General features: G+C 33.1%; 1 protein-coding gene across 3 annotated transcripts in view; it reads right to left on the bottom strand.

Moving 5' to 3' along the window:
• Appl (amyloid-beta-like protein) overlaps positions 1–13517 on the bottom strand; it is a 562030-nt gene that overhangs the window by 100518 nt on the left and 447995 nt on the right. For all 3 annotated transcript variants that reach the window (XM_089642783.1, XM_089642784.1, XM_089642785.1), the window contains exon 4: positions 6487–6708. In XM_089642783.1, coding sequence (XP_089498909.1) covers positions 6487–6708 — 222 coding nt within the window. The remainder of the gene's footprint in view (positions 1–6486; positions 6709–13517) is intronic.

Below are 13517 nucleotides of genomic sequence, written 5' to 3'. Positions count from 1 at the left end.
ATCTAAATGTGTGGTTATGTAACTTTAATGTTATGTATAGCCTAAAATATATTGTCGAAAAGTTCATATTATAATTTTTTTATGTATTGAATGGAATTTTGTAATGCTCATTGCATCGTATTCCCGTAAATCACCACTTACAAAGTATTTTACCTAGTGGAAAATATAATACATCGACTATGATATATCATCGACTATGTTCACAATGTGACATTATTAAGGGATTAAAACTGACGACAAATAACACATATAATAGTAAATATATTGAATTATACTAATATAATAGTGAATTCTTTGATTTGATGAAAAATATTTTTAGTAAGCTATTTTTTCAACTATTTTCATGTTTGAATTTAAAATATTAAATTATATTTCGAATACAAAAATCTACAAGGTTTTTCGTATGTAGTTTCTCAAACGTTATTTGTTTTTACGACATCTTCAAAATGAATAAAAATATAGAACATTTGAAATACCTTGAAAAAAGTTTATACAACAGATAAACAACCCTCTTTGACTAGATAAGCAATGAATATATCTCATATAACTCTTCATGAACTATTTTATATTATTTTTATTGTTTGTTTTTGGGGTGTTATGCCGTGTTGCGCTAACTCCTTCTTTAGCCGACGTTTTGGACAGCGTTGCAGTGTCCATCATCAGGGCAGATCCGGTAGATCCGAAGATGTGTAAATGCCAAGGCATTTCGCACTTGGACGGGCCCAGGCCACAAACAAATAAGCACAAACTCGACAACCAAAATTTACACATCTTCGGATCTACCGGATCTGCCCTGTTGATGGACACTGCAACGCTGTCCGAAACGTCGGCTAAAGAAGGAGTTAGCGCAACACGGCATAACACCCCAAAAACAAACAATAAAAATGCTTTTGGCCGTGAGAATCTAAAAACTTACCTATTTTATATTAGTTTCTATTTAAAGTTTCATTTAGTAAGGTTTTCATAATTGAATAAAATTTTCAATACATTTTTTATTACGACCGTTATTGTATGATGTTTACATATTGTCGTTCCCATTATTTAATGTTTGGATTCCTTGTTATTTTCTGTAATTTATGTTAACATTTTATCTATTGTGTACGTCAATAAACAAAAAATAGAATAAAATATACAATTACAGGCGTTATTTTGTTATCATAACATCAATTCTTCTTGAATTGCAATTACGAGAAATGAGAGACTTGAGAATAATAAATAAACTGATTGCTGTATGATAAACAAGACATTCAACAATGTAGTTTAACAATGGACTAACCATATCGATGAATTTTTAACGAGTTAATGTAAATTTAATATTTTTTTATGTTTAAATGAGTTAATGTTAATTTAATAATTTTTTATGTTTAAATGAGTTAACCATAACGTTTTATTTTTAATAACCTAAAGGTACCCGGGTAAAATAACAGTAAATTATATATGAAAATACGCTCTCATATGAAAAACTGTGACATTGAAATGGTCAATTGAATCATACGTCTCATTTTTTACTATTCTTTTTGGTGGTTTTTATAACTGGAGTGAATTGCAGAACCGAAAAGTGCTGCGTAAGCTTTTTTATAAAAACCTTATTTCGTTCAACTCTTTCTCTCTCTCTACTCATTCCTTATCAAAAAGCAATATCTTTCGGCATCAAATGTAATTGTTTTGTCATTCATAACAAATATGTAGATTTAATAACACCAACAAAATGAATAACAACATTTCAGTAGGTTATGTCTTGTGTTGTATAGAAGAGTGGCATTTAAGAGATATTAAAATTCTCAATAGGAATATAATGGTATAAAGTTTGAAGAAAAGTTTTTCGCCATCTGTCAGGCAGTACGTCGCATCTGACAAGTAGAAAAAAGTTGATAGACAGGAGAGAATTTTCAACATGTATTTTGGTGTAAGCGATAAGCAATTTGTAGCGATAAAGTATAACGTAAAGTTTCATTTTATCGCTACAAATTCACAGAAAATTTATGAGGGAAAGCCATTAAAATGTGAATATAGCAGAAGAGTTTCAACTGCTCCCAACCATCTGGAGCCAATGAGACTATGACATCCCCAATTAGGGTATGTTATGAAGCTGAAGGTAGTGGAGAAGGGAAGGAGATGGAAAAGAGGAACGTGGGGGAGTATCTGCCTATTGAGATCTGGACATCAAACACGGCTAAAGCCATTTCAAGCAACGTTTCAATTCTGAATGGTAGTCTTACACCAGGGCGATACTAAGATAAAATACACCAGGGCGATACTGAGAGTATTTTCCACTCTGGAAGATACTCTCAGTATCGCCCTGGATGTATATATTATTTTTGATTAATAAATTGAGAAATAACACAAATTAATCAAATAAACCCGCGACCTTCGGTTTGCTAGTCGACAGCCTTACCCCTCGACTACGGACAAAGTTAAAATATAGGCATGCAGCTATTTATATATATTTTATGTAATTAATAAGGGCATTTCTATGAATATTTTTGTTTGTTTTGTGTGTGTTTATGTATGTTTGGAAAAATTCGATTAATGCTCAATGCTTGTAAAATTCTGATATTAAATTATACTTGATAGTCTCTTCACAAATGTCAGAGAAGTTAACTGAAGCCGGAGAAAAAAAATTGAATTGAAAACGTACGTGCGATTACGTAAAAACCGGCTGCGTGTTTTCTTCATATTTTTTGCTGGAAAAGGGTATAAATAGAAAGATATATTTTCAAACACGTCTCACAGAGTTCGGCGAGTATAAAAATTAGTTGAAAGAGCAGTCAGGAACTAATCTGAAAAAGGTGCTAGAATTGGCTATGCACGTATTATTATTAGACCTACTGGCTCCTTACAACCAAATTAAAATAATTATATCTGCACATCTGCGTGTACTCCAGAAATAAATAATAAAAAAAGACATCCAAAAGCTGGAACTTTTTCCAACAATCTTGAAATCTCCCCGACGGTGGGGAGAGTATATTAAAAAAGGGCGTGGTTGAGTATTTGTACCACGTGACGAAAGTTGGTCCAAAGCATAAGAGGGAGAATGGGTTCCTTGAAAGCCCCAGGTGAGGGAAAGGGGATGTTTATCATCCGCTATCCGCTAATCTTCAACCGAAGGGCAAAAAGAACCTCGATCGACAACTTTTAATTATTTATATACTAAAATTAGGGGCTGGGACAAATATCTTGAAAGCATGTACATAACTAGATACATTGAAGCCGAAAAATACATTTTGTATTACCACGAGAAAACATTTGACGACCTCGATAATAAGAAACAACATCATTTTTTTTTCTCATTCTAAAGAAAAGCAGAAACAGGCAACTTTTTTCCGGTTTATTCAAAAATTCGAAGACATTCTTCACGTTTTTTTAGCGTATTTTTGAAACCATAGCAATTTAAAAAAAATTGTAATACGCATAAACGGATCATTTTTTAGAAACCGGAAATATTGTAAACATTTAATGGCGCGAAAGAAAATATTAAATTGGAATTTTTTTTCGAACTTCACACGAATAGCAGAGGGGAACAAGGAGGCATACCAAAAATATTATATCTCAGAATTAATTTTTTCCTTTGATTATTATCATTATAATATTCAAGCTTTTCAGACAGAACTATTTTCCTTCCTATGAATATTTAAAAAAAAAGCAGCTTATTTCTTGATAATTAAATAATTAAAAAAGAAAGGCTTAACAATAATCTAAAATATACAAAGAAGTATGAAAGTTCACAAAAGAAATATATAAAAACCAAGGATAGTTTTTGCAATAACATTAAAATAAACGGTTCATATAGAATTTTGAACATTCGAACAATTGTGTGCCTCTTGTTGGATGTTTGATACTATAAAAAAAAATAGATTTGAACTATACTCGTACTCATAACTTTTGTTATTTGTTTTTGGGGTATTATGCCGTGTTACATAATACCTAAAAACAAATAACAAAAATACTTTTGGCCGTGAAAATCTTAAATCATATTCGTACTCATAATATTTACAAAAAAATAAATACGACCAAATCGGACACTGGACATTTTTATGTAATTTAGTAATGGAATTTTTGTTGTAATTTAGTCACGACGAACAAATAAATTATATATTTTATTATAAAAAAAATATACATTTTATATTTTTAGTAACATTTTCGTACTCTTAGTGAAACATCATCTATCCACACGATTTTCAGTCATTAAAATGCATGAAAATGGCTCTCAAAGGCAAAGAACCTTCAAAGAAAGTTCCAAACTTTGAAATATTTAAAAATCGTTTCATATCTTTGAACGATAAAATGATCTACTGAAGTTGGTACCGAAGAAAAAAGTGTGCACTTAATGAAATTAACTGTTACGCAGTTTTGCAGATAGACAGAAAGGCAAAGAGGATGGTCCGCCACACACTCCTTGCTTCAATCACATTGCTACATCGTCTTATACACACTTTTCTGTTTTATTCTTGACATGGACGAACCAAACAATAATAATTTGTTTTAGGTAAATAAGACTTTGACCCAAATCACATTTATTTGGTATATAAAAGATAATAGTCATTTTTTTAAAACTGTTGTTATCGATTTCCAGAAAAGGCCGTCAAAGTGTCAATTATTTGAATAACAAATTGCCGTCATGAAATACGCCAGCGCGGCTTATTAGCAAGCGTGAAAATAAATCGAGCAAAGCCTCCTAAATAAAAGAAAAACCTTTCCACTGACGTCTCCGCCGCGACGCCCCACTTTCGTAAATAAAGGAAGCGAAGGCTGAAATACCGGCGGAAGTGTTGAACGGAAGTAAAGCCTCGAGCTTACTAGGGCGAAGTACTACAGGTGCTGAATAAACCAAACTCAAACATAAGGCATTGATTGATTTTAATAACTATGATAAAAAATATTTCAAATAAATGTCGTAAAAACGGGGAACAATTTCGTAATGAAGTTCATGTTTGAAGCGCAAACATATTTATATATAAGCTCTCGACGGAAATGGGCTTCGTGTGTATAGAGTATGTCAAAAAGTGTATTTACTCGTATATGCCATAACAAATGAGTCAGCGCAAATAGTACTATATTATTCGTACTAGGCCAGAGTGCAACGAGTTATCATTAATTAATAATTTGTGAAAATGACACAAATTAATCGAATAAAATTAACTTGTCCACTCCGGGATTTGAATCGGATTGCTAGTCAAGAGCCTTACCTCTCGACCACGGAGTCCATCGAGTATAGCGAAGTGAAAACAGAAATCTGTTTTTGACGTATCAAATATTGAACCTGAATATTGCGGGAACATCCCACTCAAAAGTGGATTTCTTATGCTACGTATTCGTACGCGAAACGCCGCTTGCCGTCAATTCGTTCCTTTCCCGTAATGTGTGGCTCAACTCGCGCTTCGGTTCGCACATGTTTACAAATATTCTAATTAGTAATTCTAATTAGCGACTCGACTAGAATATGAAATCAGCCTATAGGTTACGAATGATCGTTCTCATAGAAAATATATGAAAAAGATGTCTCTTTTTTTCACATATATTTTCCACTGTAGAGAAAGAAACGAAAATAACATTGCATAAACATCAACATGATATGATAAATGACTATTTAATATTTCACGTTTCCACTGGGGAAATGCAGCTTGCAAGTGGAGTGAAGTATTTTCAGCACAAAAAGGGTAAAAAGAAGTGTATGCGAAATTAGATTATTTTAGTAAGAATGAATTTAAAATTTTCATTAAAACTAAAATTTTATTACATGTTATAGTTTTACCACAATATTTGACCATCTGGTCAGTATAATTTCTTCGATACTTGGTATTATTTAAATAAAAATAAAATTGATTTCACTCAACCTCGGACAAAAAAGCCGATATATTTCTTTGCACAAAAAGTTTTGTTTCGATATTTCTCCGCAGTGAAAACTAATTTCGCTAAAAATAATAGTGTAAAGATAATTGGGTCAGACCAGACCTCTCGTGGTTTACACTTTGCAGCCATAAAAACTAGACTGTGATTAGAATGAAATTAACCCATTGAATAGTGATAATTTAATTGTTTTGCCTGTAATAATGAGTGACTCTGGAATTTTTATTGTGCCACAGCTTTGCCGTGTGCTAATCATTACGCTTTTCAGGTACCAAGCGTCGGGTTATATTATTTATAGATTGTATCCCAAATTAAATTATGGTATAGAAATTATTAATTTAAAGAGTAGAACAATAAGGAAAGTTGAGCTATTCCCAAAACAAACTTGGATAACGTATTTCGAACAATCTGTACATTTTAAATTAAGATATATATATAGAAATAGTGAAATATAAAACTGTCACGGTCAACAAAGAAAAAAAGATTTAAATTTGTTTCAATACATACAGTAGTTTGATTTGAACTCGATATATAAAAAAAAAACTATGCGGAACCAAGACATAAAAATCGGGAAACCGATCTCAGAAAAACGGGCAATGAAGAAAAATACATTTACTAAATATATTTTTTTAAACTCACCCTTGAAGTGCTTAGGGCAGCAGACGAACTCGACCCCAGAGAAGAGGCTGATACCGCAGGGCAAGAGCATGGCGAAGCTTCTCAGCTGCAGGCCGCGCTCCTGGCAAGCGCGCCCCGCGGTCACGTTCCACCGGCCGAACTGCCAGCAGTGGCTCTGGTTGTGGATGTGGTCGAACAGGCAGCTCTCGGGCACCAGCAAGGCGTCCGACTGGAAGGGGCCTTCTGTGGAAGACGAAACAACTCAGTTTTGAAGAAGGTAGTGCGAGAGGGGTTAACACAGAATAAAAGGTTTACATAGGCGTGAATTTCATGGAACAATATTACACTGCTAGATTTACACACAATTACATGGACTTGATTACATACGGAGAGAATGACACCTACTTATCCAAAAAATAACAAAACCTAACTTTTATTTTTTTAAATCTGTAATTTATTTAGCAGACACAAGCATTCTAAATGTTGGACCGCCGGTATTTAGTGTAATAATTGAAATTAATGTGGTTTTCGGCGTTTCGTTTTTCGTGTTAGAACTATTAAGTTTTTGGATTTCAATTGCATCCCGTAATTAGGCGTGCTCCATATAGACACACTTCACCACAATTTACACATCTGCCCTGATGATGGACACTGTAACTGTCCGAAACGTTAGCTAAACAATAACCCGAAAATTAAACTCGGTATTTATTTAATTAAACTTTTGGCCATGAAGATCTCAAATCATTCAGAATACAAGTCAGCATTCCTAGCGACTAAAAAACTAGACACACGCCCGTATTATAATTCTTTGATGGGCGGACATAACAGTATAACTGCATTTTTGACCATTTAACGATTTATATGAGAAAATGTGCCTTGTGTATGCCGGGGTCAATTGTATTAACAGTATAGTTACACCAGTACCCAAACCTTAATATGTTTTGAGTACTGGTGTAACTATACTGTTAATACTATTGATGCCGGCATACACAAGACACATTTTCTCATATAAATCGTTAAATGGTCAAAAATGCAGTCATACTGTTATGTCCGCCCATCAAAGAATTAGTAGTTACTGTCGGGGTGCGTCTATTAACTAAACCTTAAGCCACTGGCAGAGTGACTACTTGTCCCGGCATGAGGACCCAGAAATGAGTGATAACATGTAACTGTGGGGAACGGTTCTGAGGTCTATAATTAAAAACGGAACAAAATTATTTACTGCTAACAGCACACATTAATGAATTTGTCACCACTAGTAAGCCTTACCAAATTCATCATTATTTTACCAAGCGTATGATGGTTAAACTGAATTTATACGGAAGTTTCCAGCAGTAAAAAATACGAAGACTTCTTACAACATAACTGCAATTTGATGACCTCTGTGGCAGAGTGATAACCTACGTAACTCTTTACCTCAAGAGTTATGTAGGTTATCAAATTGCAGTTATGTTGTAAGAAGTCTTCGTAATTTTTACGAAGACTTCTTACAACATAACTTTTTCCACAAAAACGGCGCTATACAAGTCATCCAATTATTATTATTATTATTATTAACTGCAATTTGATGACCTCTGTGGCAGAGTGATAACCTACATAACTCTTTACCTAAAGATCGCAGGTTGAAAAATTACGAAGGCTTCTTATTTTTTTCAAATTGCAGTTATGTTGTAAGAAGTCTTCGTAAAAATTACGAAGACTTCTTACAACATAACTGCAATTTGATGACTTCTGTGGCAGAGTGATAACCTACATAACTCTTTACCTCAAGATCGCAGGTTGAAAATCCGATGCTCTACGAATATAGGATACTAGCGGACTCCGCAATGCTTCGCTATTGTTAATGTCTTTCTCAGACGTCTCCGACTTCTTTCATCATTTTCACGACTGTATACCAATGTTACTGTTAAAAAACTACATTACATAAAAAAAAATAAAGATTTTTTTTTTTTAAAACTATATAGGTACAGCGTATAAATTAGATCTTCATTCCATGCAGGTAAAACATACGTTCATGTTTAATTAATTAATTTTATTTTCCCGTTCGCAGTTACACCACCAAAAGCACATCGCTGAGTTATAAGGGCCATTAATGGCCGAAAAAAATCGGACAAATGGTCAACATTATGGCCGAGAGATGGGCAGAATTTTGTTGTTGTTTTTGTTTTGCTTACAAATTAGATACAATCACGAATGATTGAACTCAATTCTTGAAGCCAAGGTGACTCCTCAGAGCGTATCGGGCGACATCTTATCATATTAGATTCGAGACATTTTGTATGTTCAAAACGTCTAGAGTTACATTGTTAACTCAATTTAAATCATCGGGAGACATTGTCCTTGAGGAAGAGGGGAAGGGATTGGCGGAAAGGGAATTGTGGGGAAAGACGCCTGGGATGGGACGCTGGAAGGAGGGAAGATGAATTTGGGGATAAAAAACTGGGATGGGAGGGGGCCTCGGAGAGTAGAATTCGAATTAAACGGGTAAAATATTGTCTGGCTATAGACAATTGGGAGCAGTTGGGATGCCAGTGTCACTGGCTACAGACAATTGGTAGCAATTGGAGCAAATCTTGTGCGGTATTCACATTTAAAAAAATGTCTTTGATTGTTAGAACAAGAAATGATTTTTTATCGTAAGAAATACTAGCGATGACCTAGAAATTTCTGAAAAAAAATGCTATACAGAATTTTATCACTCCGGAGCCCAATGGGAGTAGGTTGCATATATAATAATAACATTTGTTTATGCTGGTTCAACTTGAAAACGAAAGGGGTGGCATTTAATTGGATAGGTATCTCTGCTTCACTGAGGTTAGATAAACTAAAATGATGTTAGTTTTGTTCATAGTTTGATTATGTTATGATATTCTATTGTTGAGGTCTGAAACTCCAGCTTACATTATTACATTAAATTAGTGAGGGCGGGCCGCCCATCACACTGGTACCTAACTCTAAATATAAATACCAACAGTGTTCAACGTTCTGGGCTATAAGGGTTGGAGGTTCTTCTGCTTACATGAGCAATGTGCCCACACCCGCCCAAGCGCGAACCCTTTGAAATTATGAACCGGGCCTAGGAAAGGCCTTTAGCTGGCAAGCTAGGACCATACATAGGAATAAATCAGACCTCCTTTTCCTTTTGGTGGATACCAAAATGGGGTGTGAGGCGAATTTTTAATCTAGATCTTTCTGGAAACCAAATAAACAAACAAACAAAAAAGACATTTAAATTTAATTCAATGTAGTGGAATACAATGCTGCATATTGCCGACTTTTTAAGTAACGGTATTAACGTTTACCACAATAATTCTAATGACAGAATATTCCATTCAATTTCAAATCAATTTTCAATATTTTCAGCCGAGTGTATTGCAATAATAGAATCTCTCAAATATATAATCAAAAATAATTTTGAACATTCCCTCGTTCTCTCTGACTCCCTCAGTTCCCTCCAAAAACTTAAATCCAGTCCTCTTCTTCATCCTGATGATCACTTTGTATGCCTTATTCGAGAGATGATAGCCTCCATTCAAAGCTCTGGTAAAACTGTAACTCTGAATTGGATTCCTGGACATGTTGGTATCATGGGTAATGATATTGCGGATGCCTTGGCAAAACAAGGAGCGTCCAACTCTGTTGTTACCCTCGTAAACCACATTCCCCTATCTGACATTTTTTCCATCATCAAAGATAGATCCCGCAATGTTTGGTCGGAGTATTGGCACATTGCTAGTCAATCCAAGGGAGCCTGCTATGCCTCAATACAAAGGACTATTCCATCAAAACCGTGGTTTCAGCAATTCCCTCATTTTTCCAAAAAAGAAATTTCTTCACTCATTCGAATGAGGATCGGACATTGTTCCGTTCCTTACCATATTTTTAAAATTCACGTTGTTGACTCCCCAGATTGTACATTCTGTGGTCTAGAAGTGGGAACTTTAGATCACATATTTTTTGGTTGTCCCTCTCTAAACAAATATCCTCTCTTCTATCAAGCCTTATCTAAAATTGCCTCCCCTCCATTCAACATCTCATCTCTTCTAAGTCTGAACTCGACTCCAATTTTCATTATAATTTTGAAATTTGCCTATTTAAATAAAATTAATATTTAAATTCACCTTTCATTTCTCAATAATTTTAAATGATGGCCAAGAACACCCTTGAAGGGTGAAAGCCAGAAATAATAAGAAAAAAAAGTCAGATTTAACTAAAGATTTAATATTTAATTAACTAAGTAATATATAAATAAGAAAGTAATATTTAATACTTGACTAACAGAGTAATATTTAATATTTGACTAACAAAGTAATATTATTTATTCGACGATATAATGGCTAATTAAATATTAATTCCTTAATAAAATATTACTTCGTTAGTCGAATATTAAATATTAGTCTGTTACCAACGAAGTAACAGTTAATTAACGAAGTAATATGCATTAACGAAGTAATATTTAACTAAGAAAGTAATATTGAACTAACGAAGTAATAGATAATTAACGAATTAATATTTAATTAAAAAGGTAATATTTAAGGGAGCAGTTGGGACTATGGGGTAATCACATAAAAATCTTTAAGACAATCATCACATCTGGTTGATGATGGACACTGTAACGCTGTCCGAAATGTTGGTTAAAGAAGGAGAAAGCACGGCGTAATCAACGGAAAATCTCAAGTCATAACTTCATTAATAGGTACATAATTTCAGTGTTTCGTATCATATTCTTCAAAGTATGGTCACACGACAAGTTTGTAAACAGTGACGAGCTTTTGTGTCATAACGTGTTTGCTGTAATAACGTGCCGATGTTAATCTCCCACCTGGTCAAAAAACAAAGGGGGCTAAAGCGTCACGCCTTTTCATATCCGGCTATCGATCGGAAGGGGCCACATTCAAGGGCACGTTGTTTTAGTAAATTAAAACTACCCTTAACATATACGACAGCAATATTACAAAAATATATTCATATTATGCTTGTATCCTATACTGACTTTTGTTAAACAATTTATCTGTCGAAGCCATTTTGTTTACTTACTATTTATTTACAATATATCATAGAGAAGATATAAGAATATATTATTGCACTAACTAGTAATTTAAAACACATACTTTTGCTTGTATTCCAAAGTGTAATGGATGTTTCACAATTATAATTCTAGTAATTCGTAGTTACTACCTGGCTACGTCCGATATATTTTTTCTTCTGTTTATTTATTATCTTTAAATTTATTTGAAATCTGTAGCTGAAGATGAAAGCATTGATTTTGAAAATCAATTGGGCAAACGTCATGACGCCAAGCGTTTTGTTGCTTCAAGTATCAAACAAGATTTTTTTCTTCTTTATCTCAAATTATAATCTTACAAAAAAAGTAAAATTAGCATCGAAACAAATTCACAAAGTTAAATAAATATATTTCATTGATGGCTTGATGATTATGTTACCGGAAATGTATGATATCTAGGAATTGTATACAACTCCTAGGAAATGTATTCAATTCCGAAGCTATTTAGGAAAAGTATAAAATATTGGTTTAAAAATTATTTAATACATACATATACGAATTGTATATAATTCCAATACCGTATTAGGAAGTTTATAAAAAAATGCTTTCTTTAATAAAACACGTTGTTTTATTTGTTATATTCTTATAAAGTTAAACAGGTTAGGTTAGGTTGGGTTAAATGTTTTACAAATGTTCTTATAAAGTTAAACTTAAAATTAAAATTTATAAATGTTCTTATAAAGTTAAACTAAGGTTAGGTTGGGTTAGGTTAGGGTAGGTTAGTTTAAATGTTTTACATTTCCGATTGCTATTTAGGAAATGTATAGATTTCTTAGGAAATGTGTCTAATATAATTTATTTCACACATTTCCGGGCGATTTTAGGAACTACATACATTTCCTAGGAATTGAATACAATGACGAATTACATACATTTCCGTTAAAATATATATCAAATAAATTTAAAAAAATAATAAAATCAATTTTACAAGACCAGACCAAACATTTCAGTGAATAAACAACGTTTAAATAAATAGCGATCGTTTCCAAATTTCTGATCTAAGGTAAGCAAAATGGAAGTGTGCAACAGTTGTACATTTTTCATTATTGCTGACTTAGAAATAACAATTGGAGAAGAAGAGATGTTGATGATAGAGTGATAAGGATGGAGAAGTAACAAAGAGGAATAAAGAAAAACAAAATACGCTCAAAGGAATCAAGATAAATTGTGGCCATTGATCCAGAAGCAAAGACTAAATATGAATATTGTATCAACAACCAGAAAAACATCAGTTACATCTGGTGAAACTATTGGCATTTTGAAAGCAATTGGATATATAAATCGAACTATAGGGTTACAATTAATATTAATATAAACCATAAAATATTTTCTTCTACTGATTGTTTAATCTTATCTTTGTGATTATTCGCATCATCATAAGTAACAAAATATAAAGCTTAAAACAAAGTAACATGTAACAATCATTTTCGGCCCACAACATTATTTTAATAATGATCCTCCATAGACCATAAAATATAAACACCAAATTGCCAATAAATTAGAAACAAGATGAATGAAACTTTTTGTGTGTTGTTTACTAGGGAAAATATTTAGAAATAAGAGGGAGATTTGAGCGCAGCCGGGTAGTAATTAACAGCGTTCTAAATATTGTTTTTAAAAAAGGTCACGACTGGTCATATCTTTTTTCTTAATTTTTTATGTTTAATGTACTTATTTTCGAGTTGTAGGGTTTTTTTCATCAGACCAGCAGAGTTTCTGCTTTAAAGTTAAAAAGGCAAAATGAAATGTATTTTAGTATTTAATTAAACCTGCAAGTAGTTAGTATAATTTCGCGTAACAGTCACTTTGCCCTTCGATGCAAATGAGAAACTTCGAAGGCAATAATATCAACTTGCTCGCAAGCAATAAAAAGTAAACTTGAGTCATATTTATGGTGTCCCTTATTGTGCCACAATTGCCCATACTTCAAAAAATACTAAACAGTATTGCTACTGCCACATACGGTTTTTTGGCGTAGTGATTTTAG

The sequence above is a fragment of the Hesperophylax consimilis genome, chromosome 18, assembly GCF_061612785.1.
Source record: "Hesperophylax consimilis isolate HC1 chromosome 18, BYU_Hcon_1.0, whole genome shotgun sequence".
NCBI lineage: Eukaryota > Metazoa > Arthropoda > Insecta > Trichoptera > Limnephilidae > Hesperophylax > Hesperophylax consimilis.
The sequence above is the reverse complement of the archived record's forward strand: the minus strand, read 5'-3'. Positions and strand labels throughout refer to the sequence as shown.